This window comes from Sciurus vulgaris, assembly GCF_902686455.1.
Source record: "Sciurus vulgaris genome assembly, chromosome: 15".
Taxonomy (NCBI): Eukaryota; Metazoa; Chordata; class Mammalia; order Rodentia; family Sciuridae; genus Sciurus; species Sciurus vulgaris.
Window position 1 is genome coordinate 547429 of NC_136476.1, and position 12417 is coordinate 559845.

Consider the following 12417-nt stretch of genomic DNA (forward strand, 5'->3'; position numbering starts at 1 on the left):
CACTGCTAGAGGGGAAGACACATGAACAACATGAAAAAAAAAGGGAAGAAAATAATCCAAACAAATCTACATTCTGTATTAATAGAATCCAATGACAGTGTTAGAAGAAATTCCACAAAAGGACTTCAGATTATACATGATGAAGATGATACGTGAAGCAAAGGATGAGATAAGAAAGCAAATGCAGGCAATGAATGATAATACAATAAGCTGAAAGAGCACCTGCAGGAAGCAAAAGATCATTTCAACAAAGAGATAGAGATTCTCAAAAAAAAAAAAAAAAAAAAAAAAACAGAAATCCTTGAAATGAAGGAGACAATAAACCAAATAAAAAACTCAATGGAAAGCATCACCAACAGACTAGACCACTTGGAAGACAGAACCTCAGACAATGAAGACAAAATATTTAATCTTGAAAATAAAGTCGCCCAAACAGAGAAGATGGTAAGAAATCAGGAACAGAATCTCCAAGAACTATGGGACATCATTTAAAGACCAAATTTAAGAATTATTGGGATTGAGGAAGGCACAGAGATACAAATCAAAGGAATGAACAACCTATTCAATGAAATAATATCAGAAAATTTCCCAAGCCTGAAGAATGAGATGGAAAATCAAATACAAGAGGCTTACAGAACACCAATTGCAGAAAATCACAACAGATCCTCACCAAGGCACATTATAATGAAAATGCCTAACATTCAAAATAAAGATGGGATTTTGAAGGCCATGAGAGAAAAGCATCAGATACATATAGGGGTAGACCAATATGGATAGCAGCTGACTTCTCAACCCAGACTCTAAAAGCTAGAAGGGCCTGGAACAACATATTTCAAGCTCTGAAAGAACATGGTTGCCAACCAAGAATCATATACCCAGCAAAACTAACCTTCAGATTCGAAGATGAAATAAAATCCTTCCATGATAAACAAAAGTTCAAAGAATTTACAAATAGAAAGCCTGCACTACAGAATGTTCTCAACAAAATATTCCATGAGGAGGAAATGAAAAACAACAATGGAGGTCAGCAAAGGGAGGAACTACCTTAGATAAAAACCACTCAGAGGAGAAACAGAGCCAAGTTAAAAACCAAAAATAAGCCAAATGACTGGGTATACACATCATATCTCAATAATAACCCTAAACGTTAATGACCTAAACTCATCAATCAAAAGACATAGACTGGCAGAATGGATTAAAAAGAAAGACTCAACAATATGCTGCCTGCAAGAGACTCATCTCATTGAAAAAGACATCCACAGACTAAAGGTGAAAGGATGGAAAAAAACCTACCATGCACATGGACTCAGTAAAAAAGTGGGGGTTTCCATCCTTATATCAGATAAAGTGTACTTCAAGCCAAAGTTAGTCAGAAGGGATAAAGAGGGACATTTCATACTGCTTACGTGCACCATAAATCAGGAAAACATAACGATAGTAAATATTTATGCCCTAAACAAGCGTCCATCCCTGTACATCAAACAAATCCTTCTAAATTTCAGGTATCACATAGACCACAACACAATAATTCTGGGTGACTTTAATGCAACACTGTCACCACTAGATAGATCTTCCAAACAAAATCCAACCAAAGAAACCATAGAACTCAATAACACAATCAATAACCTAGACTTAACAGACATATATAGAATATTCCATCCATCAATGAGCGGATTCACTTTCTTCTCAGTAGCAAATGGAAACTTCTCAAAAATAGACCATATGTTATGCCACAAAGCAGCCCTTAGGAAATGCAGAAAAATAGAGATACTGCCTTGTGTTCTATCAGATCATAATGGACTGAAAGTACAAATCAATGACAAAGTAAAAATCAGAAATTACTCCAACAACTGGAGACTAAATAATATGCTGTTGAATGAAACATGGATAACAAAAAACATCAGGAAGGAGATAAAAAAATTCTTAGAGGTCAATGAGAATGACGATACAACATATCAAAATCTCTGGGACACTATGAGAGCGGTATTAAGAGGAAAATTCACTGCATGGAGCGCATTCCAGAAAAGAATGAAAAGTCAACAATTAAATGACCTAGCATTACAGCTCAAAGCCCTAGATAAAGAAGAACAGAATAACAGCAAAAGTAGTAGAAGACAGGAAATAATTAAAATCAGAGCTGAAATCAATGAAATTGAAACAAAAGAAACAATTCAAAAAATTGACAAAACAAAAAGTTGGTTCTTTGAGAAAGTAAACAAAATAGACAAACCCTTAGCCACACTAACAAAGAGAAGAAGAGAGAAGACTCAAATTACTAAAATTCATGATGATAAAGGAAATATCATGACAGACACCACTGAGATACAAAACATAATTAGAAGCTACTTTGAAAATCTGTACTCCAACAAAATAGAATCTACTGAAGACATTGACAAATTTCTAGAGACATATGCTCCTCCCAAACTGAACCAGGAGGATTTATACAATTTAAACAGATCAATATCAAGCAATGAAAGAGAAGAAGCCATTAAAAATCTACCATCCAAGAAAAGCCCAGGACCAGATGGATTCTCAGCCATGTTCTACAAGACCTCAAAGAAGATCTCATTCCAATACTTCTCAAAGTATTCCAGGAAATAGAAAAGGAGGGTACCCTACCAAACTCATTCTATGAAGCTAATATCACCCTCACACCCAAACCAGGAAAAGACACATCAAGGAAAGAAAATTTTAGACCAATATCCTTGATGAATATAGATGCAAAGATCCTTAACAAAATATTGGCAAACTGTATCCAAAAGCATATTAAGAAAATCGTGCACCACAATCAAGTGGGGTTCATCCCTGGAATGCAAGGATGGTTTAACATCCATAAATCAATAAACGTAATCCATGATGTCAATAGACTTAAGGATAAGAATCATATGGTTATTTCAATTGACACAGAAAAAGCATTTGACAAAATACAACACCCCTTCATGCTCAAAACACTAGAAAAAATAGGGATAGTAGGAACATACCTGAACATTGTAAAGGCTATTTATGCTAAGCCCATGGCCAACATCATTCTTAATGGAGAAAAACTGAAACCATTCCCTTTAAAAACAGGAACAAGACAGGGATGTCCTCTTTCACCACATCTATTCAACATTGTCCTCAAAACTCTAGCCAGAGCAATTAGGCAGACTAAAGAAATTAAAGGGATACGAATAGGAAAAGAGGAACTTAAGCTGTCACTATTTGCGGATGACATGATTCTATATTTAGAGGATCCAAAAACCTCCTCCAGAAAACTTCTAGACCTCATCAATGAATTCAGAAAAATAGCAGGCTATAAAATCAACATGCGTAAATCTAAAGCATTTTTATACACAAGCAACGAAACATCTGAAAGGGAAATGATGAAAACAACTCCATTTACAATTGCCTCAAAAAATAAAATAAAATAAAATACTTGGGAATCAATCTAACCAAAGAGGCAAAAGACCTCTACAATGAAAACTACAAAACGTTGAAGAAAGAAATTGAGGAAGACCTTAGAAGATGGAAAGATCTCCCATGTTCTTGGATAGGCAAAATTAATATTGTCAAAATGGCCATACTACCAAAAGTGCTATACAGATTCAATGCAATTCCAATTAAAATCCCAATGGTGTACCTTACAGAAATAGAGCAAGCAATCATGAAATTCATCTGGAAGAATAAGAAACCCAGAATAGCTAAAACAATCCTTAGCAGGAAGAATGAAGCAGGGGGTATTGCAATACCAGAACTTCAACTCTACTACAAAGCAATAGTAACAAAAATGGCATATTATTGGCACCAAAACCGACAGGTAGATCAATGGTACAGAATAGAGGACACAGATACAAACACAAATAAATACAGTTTTCTCATACTAAACAAAGGTGCCAAAAATATGCAATGGAGAAAAGATAGCCTCTTCAACAAATGGTGCTGGGAAAACTGGAAATCCATATGCAACAGAATGAAACTAAACCCATATCTCTCACCCTGCACAAAACTCAACTCACAATGGATCAAGGACCTTGAAATCAGACCAGAGACCTTGCATCTTGTAGAAGAAAAAGTAGGTCCAAATCTTCACCTTGTTGGCTTAGGATCAGACTTCCTTAACAGGACTCCCATAGCATAAGAAATAAAAGCAAGAATCAACAACTGGGATAGATTCAAACTAAATAGGTTTCTCTCAGCAAAGGAAACTATCAGCAATGCGAACAGAGAGCCTATAGAGTGGGAGAATATCTTTGCCACTCATACTTCAGATAGAGCACTAATTTCCAGAATATATAAAGAACTCAAAAAACTCTACACCAAGAATACAAATAACCCAATCAACAAACGGGCTAAGGAAATGAACAGACACTTCACAGAAGAAGATCTACAAGCAATCAACAAACATATGAAAAAATGTTCAACATCTTTAGTAATAAGAGAATTGCAAATCAAAACTACACTAAGATTCCATCTCACCCCAATTAGAATGGCGATTATCAAGAATACAAGCAACAATAGGTGTTAGAGAGGATGTGGGGAAAAAGGTACACTCATACATTGCTGGTGGGGCTGCAAATTAGTGCAGCCACTCTGGAAAGCAGTGTGGAGATTCCTTAGAAAGCTTGGAATGGAACCATCATTTGACCCAGCTATCCCACTCCTCGGCCTATACCCAAAGGACTTAAAATCAGCATACTACAGAGATACAACTACATCAATGTTCACAGCTGCTCAATTCACAATAGCCAGACTGTGGAACCAAACTAGATGTCCTTTAATTGATGAATGGATAAAGAAACTGTGGTATATATATACAATGGAATATTACTCAGCTATAAAGACTAATAAAATTATGGCATTTGCAGGCAAATGGATGAAATTGGAGAATATCATGCTAAATGAGATAAGCCAATCTCAAAAATCCAAAAGGCGAAATGATCTCACTGATAAGCGGATGATGACACATAATGAGGGGTGGGAGGGGGGCAAGAATGGAGGAAGAAGGGACCGTACAGAGGGAAAAGAGGGGCTGGAGGGGTGGGGGGGGGGGAGGAAAAAATAACAGAATGAATCAAACATCATTACCTTATGTAAATGTATGATTACGCAAATGGTATGCTGTTACTCCATGTACAATCAGAAACAACATGTATCCCATTTGTTTACAATAAAAAAAAAAAAAAGAGTAATTTCAAAATACAACTTCAAAGGATAAAAGAGCAGGAAACTAAATAAAGTTTCCTGTTGTGCTGGCAGTGGCAGGGTGCGAGAGCCCCAAAGTCCCAGCAATATCTGCATCATAGTTCTAATTTAAACACAGCAAGGAAAGAGGAGATGGAAGGACAGCGATTGAAGACAATCTACTGAGGTGAAATATGGAGGGCATGCCCACTGTCGATATGCTTGTGGCTCTCAAACTGCATGCCAAAGGACCTCAGGGCAGAGCAGTGAATTCACAGGGGTGCTGAGGAATATTTTAGGTTTCTGCTGGAGCTACCAGGTTCAGATACCAAGTGAACTACTAGCTTGAGGTACTTAAGAGTCTTGACATTAGTCAAGCTTTCCTTTCAATGCTATCATACCTTTGCAAGAGATTGATGGTTGCTAGGATAATAAACATGTATCCTGAGAAAATCATTATGGAGCAGGGAACGAGGCGGGTGGTACCAACAGGCACAAACATCCTTTGACTAATTGTGGCTATGTAAGAATAACATAAAAGTATTTTCTTTCAATTTATGTTTTATTTTTCTCAATGTCTGCCAAGTTGTTTGGGCTAAACTACTTAATTAATAGAACTGTGAGGCATTTCTTTTGCCCTTGGGGAAGGGGGAATAAAAATTACTGAGATGCTAAGGATGCTGTGATCTGATGAAGTTTGGGCATCTCTTTTTATGCTGTTTATTTACATCTCAATTTTTGTTAGCAAGTCAAAACGTGTTCATTTAAAATATCCAAACAATATGAAAGGATATATGGTAGAAAATTCTCAGCCCTATTCTATCTTTCCTCCCCAAGTTCCCCTGCTCAGAACTCTCCCTACTGAACAGTTTGGTACATTTCCTTCCAAATTCTTACATATGAATCTTTAATAGGAGGTAAACAATTTAAAAGCCAAGATGTGATCATACTCTACGTTTGGTTGTCACTTGCTGTATTCAATTAACAATAGATTGTAGATGCTTTTTTGAATCTGTAACTAAAATCTAATATAGGCTTTTGAATATCTAAATAATACTCAGTGCAGGATTATGTCATGATTCATTTAGCCAGCCTGCAGAAGACGGACACTTCAGGGAGTTCTAACTCCTTGCCTGCTATAAATGATGCTGAATATGTGCACACATTCTTCTTTTGTTTACTATCATCTCTAAAGTGATTTAGAAAGCAGATATTAAGTTTTTAACTATCCTGGAGTTAGTATGAGAAAGAAAACAGAAGGTTTTGAAGATTGGGATGAAATATAAGGAAGATGTGACACAATGAAGAGAAATATAATAATGAGAAAATGACAGTGACAGTTCTGAAGCCCCCAATTTTAGATGGAATAGAACTTGAACTTCTTAGCACTATATTCCGGGCCTTTTGCTATCTGGACCCAATGTCTCTTTCTAGCATAAGAATGTTCCTTTCCCCCATTGCCTCCTCTCTAAATAGCCACATTGTGTCCCCTATTGTCATGTCACCTACAGTCACCAACACATACACATGATTTCCTCTGTCTGAAATCAGCTTTCCTGACCTATTCACCTGTCAAAGCCCTAGCCATTTTAAGTCATCACCTTTGTAAAACTTTCTCTGATTTCTTTAGTGTTCACAGTGTTGCTTCTGGGTTTCCATAGCACCTTAAGAACCCTGTCCCAGCAATGAAGACAAAGTGAGGGACTGCTACTTTTGAATGCATAAAAGCAGCTGGGGGACAGAATCATCCATGCTGATATCCACAGTCTCTTGAGTGCTAGCACTGCACTAACCAAGAAGTGTATTAATTAACCAACACTTGATGGTCATGGTATTCTCACACTGGCAGCTCTGTGAATATGTGCATCTGTTTGTCTGTGCAACCTGTTTTCTCTGCGTCAAAGTGTATCTGTCTGTCTGTCTGTGTATGCAACCTGCTTTCTATGTCATTGCTTATAAGAAAACCCAACCCAGAAAGACACAAATAGTAAGGACAACACACCCCTGACAATGCATTCTGTGGGGTCCCTTCCTTCTCTCATGTGTGATCTCCAACATGGTTGTGTTAAACAGTTAGTGTCCTGACCTTCATATGAGAATAATGAAAACTGAAGTAATGTCTTTCACTGTAGTAAGCATCAAAGATAGTAACAAGGTCCTGTCACATGCTGGTGACAGGTAGGATTTATCTGTGGGGGAATGTAATCTAGCAAGAAGGAGGTAAGACAACATCGCCCTGAAGAAAGAATGACAGTCTGATTGAGGAATGTGGATGCTACCATTCCATATCCACACTGACAGTGCCCCACTTGAATGAACCTATGTAAAAGTGGATTAGATGTGCTTTAGTGAAGAAATAATGCATTCCCTTTATTTTCCTGCACACCTTCCAAGTTTCTCTAGAGCCTCCATTATCTTTCTTAAAAAACAAAGGGGGGGGGGGAGAAAGAATAAATAGAAAAATAAGAGTACTAAGGTTCAGATATACTTTTGTCTCTCAAAGTTTCATGTGATGGAGTTCTGCCCTCCCCTGTTAAGTATTGAGAAGCAGTGGGAACTTTCAGGGATCGGGTTTAGTGAGAGGTGGTTAGGTCACTGAGGACCCACCCCAGAAGGGATTAATGCCTGTGACTGGGTAGAGGGTTATGTCTCAAAGGGCTGGACTGGTTACAGTAATGGGTTGTTATAAAGCAGTCAGCTCCTCTCTTGCCTCCCCTCTGCCATGTGACCTCTCTCTCTCTCTCACTCCTGCCCCGTCCCATGATGACATCCACCATATTATGATCTGGCCAGAAGACCCTCACCAGAGGCAAGCCAGACAGGTCCTCTGATCTTGGACATCAGGGTCCAAAACTGTGAAATAAATAAATCTCTTTTCTACATAAAGTACTCAGTCTCAGATATTTTATACAGTAACAGAAAGAGATCTAAGATAAAGGGTGACATCAACCCTACTGAAGGTGTGAGACCCACAAAGCCATGGTATGCTAAGGATCTGAGCATTGAAGTCCACCTACAGTCTGTCTGCAGTGTATCATAATGTAAAGCTGTGGATAACCAGTACATTTCTGCTCCGAATAGATTCTGCATAAGGGTCTAAATTTTGCCACTGATTCCAAGAGGCTAAAAATAGAGAATTAATTAATGATTTTCACTCTAGCTGAGCTCAATTCAATGGCAAAATCATTTATCAAATGCCTTTGTGTACCACTGCTTTGCCATATATGGACTGCAAATTCATGTAAACATTTATTGTTCACTACCATAGCCACTTACAATATTAAAAATGTAGAGACATCTCCAAATGCTCCAGGATTTTTGTTTCTTTAATGCTGGGGATCAAACTCAGGGCATTGTGCATGCTAGTCATGCTCTACCATTGAGCTACACTCCTAGATGTTGTGCACACAGTAGGCTGTGTATGTGTATGTGTATAATGGCCAAATCTAAAGGTAGTCTAATAAATACATCATTTTCCTTGAAGCTGCTTTTGAGTCACTTAAACAATCCTAAAAGGAAAGCCAGGGTCTTGACACTACTTGATATTACATTCAGCTTTCCTGGTAAGTCACTTACATAACTGACTTAGCAATGACTAGAATGGAATAAACCAAGAAATCAACCAGCAGCAAATAGCTGAAACCTAGGATACTGCCTTTCCACGTTCCCAGAATGTGAAGATTACCAACTTCGATTTCTATTACAATTACTCATATAACATGCAGGAGGAACGATTTTCCTGTAGAAATATAATTTTCCAGTTGTTTCATATATTAATCCTTTTATCTTGACAAATCATAACAAAACTCTGTTGGCATTATATATGCCATTTATAAACAAACATTTCCTCCAATTAAAAAATCAATTCCACATGAACTTTGTTTTTAACATAATCGTAAGAGAACAGGGCTTGCCTTTTATACAGTTCTAGTGCTAAAATGACATGAATATCCAAATGTTCTATCTTACTTGGTAATTAAAGTCGAGATGGGATTCAGAAAAAAGGGAGGGCAGCAACCCACCTCTAGAAATCAACATATGAGATTTTTTTATGAATATAATGCACACAATTTATTATTTTCATCTCTTTATTATTGATGAGATGATAAAATCACCTCAGTCTTCCCAAATTTATTTAGCACAAAGAAAGGTGGTAGGAAATTTTGACCATAAAACTCGAAGTGGAGAAAGATCAGAAGAGAAGGTCCTAGGAACCTTCATCAAATCATATTATCAGCCATTTCCTGAAGACTTAATACCCCTGAAAAGATGCTCTTTTTTGTACCATATTCTCTGATTCCTCTAGAGGAGCCTGTGACACACATGCACACACATTCAAACACACACACACACATACTCCAGATGACTACTAGTCAAGGCAGGAAGTATTCATTAAAGTAACAACTTTCTGCTATTCTAGATTATCCAAACGTCACAGGTAAAACAGCTTAAAATGGAACTGTCTTAGAAAAAAATAACAAGAGACATTTACTTTGAATACTGAAGAGTACAAACAGAAACTTGGCCTACACCCTAAAGCAAGAGGATGGTTGGACACAATTGGAATGTAGGGCTCTGCTCCTTACACTTACCTTATTTGAGAGGTCCAAATTACAATTTGCTTCACAGAGGGCCACCACGATAGGCACATTGCCATCTTTGCAGGCCACATGGAGCGGGGTGTTGCCATGTCTGTCTTGAAAATCCACAAAACACCCCTGGCTGATGAGAGTCTTGATGACCTCCATCTGGCAGCGTCGTACAGCAAGATGAAGGGCAATGTGTCCATCCTGGAACAGACCGTGAAAGCTTTCACTTAGGAGGCTGGCCCTGGGGTCCACCTTCTCTGCCAGCACTGGGTGGGGCTCAACTTGCAATAGGATCACTACTACAAAGCCTAACAGAGGAATTAAAAAGTCATAAGTTCAGCTGTGGAAGGGTGGGAGAGGCTTTTCTGCATCATCATCACAGCCTAAGCACCACCAGCCTGATTAATTTAGGTTTGTGCAGTTCAGTTAGATAAAAAGAACCTATACTTCTTTGTCTCTGCATTTACCAGACATAAGCAATTGGTGGTACTCCAAAGGCCTGTCTAATCAAAGTATTTGCAAAACACTTTCAAAAACATTTACCCAGCAATACTTACTAACTTCCTAAGTAGAGAGCTTATTATTTTATTTTACACCGTGGGAAACTGAGAAAGCAATGAGAAGTCATTTGCTCAAGAGTTTTCATATGTATGAGAAGCAGATACAAAGTGTTTACCCTCCACATTCCATGAAACCCAGCCTGGGAATTCATTCTACCTGCTAGAGAATCCCTGGTGAATGGATGTGCTGAGTTTCAGGAGTTGGTTAGGGAGTTAGGAAACATTCCTATTACTCTTCTGTACTACAGTTTCTCCACCATGATGTTAATGTTGTCTTGGGCTGGATAATTCCATCATGGGAGCTCCTTTGAGTTATAAAATGCTTAGCAGCACCATTGTTCCAAGTCCACTATATACCAATAGCAAGCCCCAACCCTAGTTGACACCCAGAATATGTCTTCAGATGTTGTCAAAAATCCCCTAGGGGCAAAGCTGCCTCAGCTGAGAACCACTGCTCTGTATCAAGACAATATTTCGTGAGTGGAAGTTATTAAATGAACCACTGCATCCAAAATCCAACTATACCAGTCGCATTTTAAGTACAAGTTCATAATGAAAACAAATTATGTTGAATTTGCCTACTTAAAGGGAACACCTGGTCTAGAATTGAAATTGCCAGACAAAAAAGAGTGGTTCATTGTCCTTTTACAAAACAGCTAGTGGTGGAAGTAAATAAACCACCTATTTCTTTGTTTATCTAAAAATTAATAGTGTGTTGCCAGCTTTAGTATTCAATGAGGATTGTCTGGGATTCAGTGATCAACACTGTACTTTCTCCAAAGCTAAAAAGTTTAAAGAGACAAAATTGGTTTGACCAATTTATAAATTGTCACAAGCCACAAATGACTATTAGTTATTAAAAACAATCTAGAAAGGTGCACATAATCTTTGGAACAGAGAAAAGTAATTATAATTTCTTGCATTCAAGAGTTTGTTTTTTCAAAATGGGAAGTTATAATCCAGGTATGTGTGATATGTCAAAATATACTCTACTGTCATGTATAACTAAAAATAACTAATTTTTAAAAAAAGAGTTTGTTTTCCTAGGGAAACAAATTGAGTCATTTGTCTAGCCCCCCAGATCACTTCTCAGTGAGTACAGCACATGCCCCCATGAATCACCTTGTCGGAGGCATTAAGGTCAGCTCCATGTTCAGCTAGACATTCCACAATGTCATGGTAGCCCCTGGCAGAGGCTGTCAGGAGGGGTGTCTCTCCTTCTCTGTTCTTGATGTTCACGTTACAGCCAGCTTCACAAAGGGCTCTGGCAACAGGGTAATACCCATGCCAGGCAGCACAGTGCAGAGGTGTTTCTTCTTCCTGGCCAAGGAGACAAGGCACAAGGAAGAGGAATGCAATAAAGTCAAAGCAAACATGAAGCATGGTGAAAGCTCCATCTGAATTCAGAAGCAAAGTCAAGTTAAAGAGGTAGAGGGAAAGATCTCACAACTATAGGGACAAAATATTCATCTGAAATAGCAATACGCTGTGAGTCAGTATCATCAAGAAGCAGATCCAATGTTTCTCCTTAGTTAACTTTCTCTCAACATCTGTGTGTTGGATAGATTTGACTTTCTCAGCATAATACTGAAAACTCACTTTCAGCAGCCCACTGGAACCATTGCTTCAGTTTTTCTGAACTACAGGGCTTTTATATGTGTGGATTTATAGAATCTTTCTTATAAAATTGCCATTATTCTCGTTATCTGAAACTATCAATAGGAAAGAGCACTTCTCTGAGCATGAATTTTCTTAATAATCTCCTTGCCTGAATATTTCTGTCATGTATATAACACAAAGTCAAGTCAAAACAGCAAGATCACTTTGGCAAGATAGCAATCAAAAGAACCATGCTTAAACTAGTCACGAAAAGGACTGTGAGGTCTGTATCTTCATGATCAACATCATTAGATATATATCGGTCTATGAGAGTCTGTTATAGTATAGTGGTTACAAATGGGAATCCTGAAACCAGACTGTGTGAATTTGAGCCCTGGTTCTCACTTAGGAGGGCTTGGGCAAGTTATGTGACTTTTCTCTCCTTCAGTTTCACCTATACAGAAAGGATGATAATGGTAGAAGCACCCCCCACCTCCACAGGGTTGTCC

General features: G+C 38.0%; 1 protein-coding gene across 4 annotated transcripts in view; it reads right to left on the minus strand.

Moving 5' to 3' along the window:
- Positions 1–12417, minus strand: part of DAPK1 (death associated protein kinase 1) — a 192483-nt gene that overhangs the window by 39257 nt on the left and 140809 nt on the right. For all 4 annotated transcript variants that reach the window (XM_079113369.1, XM_079113371.1, XM_079113370.1 and 1 more), the window contains 2 exons: positions 11432–11629; positions 9753–9950 (listed from right to left, as the gene is read on the minus strand). In XM_079113369.1, coding sequence (XP_078969495.1) covers positions 9753–9950; positions 11432–11629 — 396 coding nt within the window. The remainder of the gene's footprint in view (positions 1–9752; positions 9951–11431; positions 11630–12417) is intronic.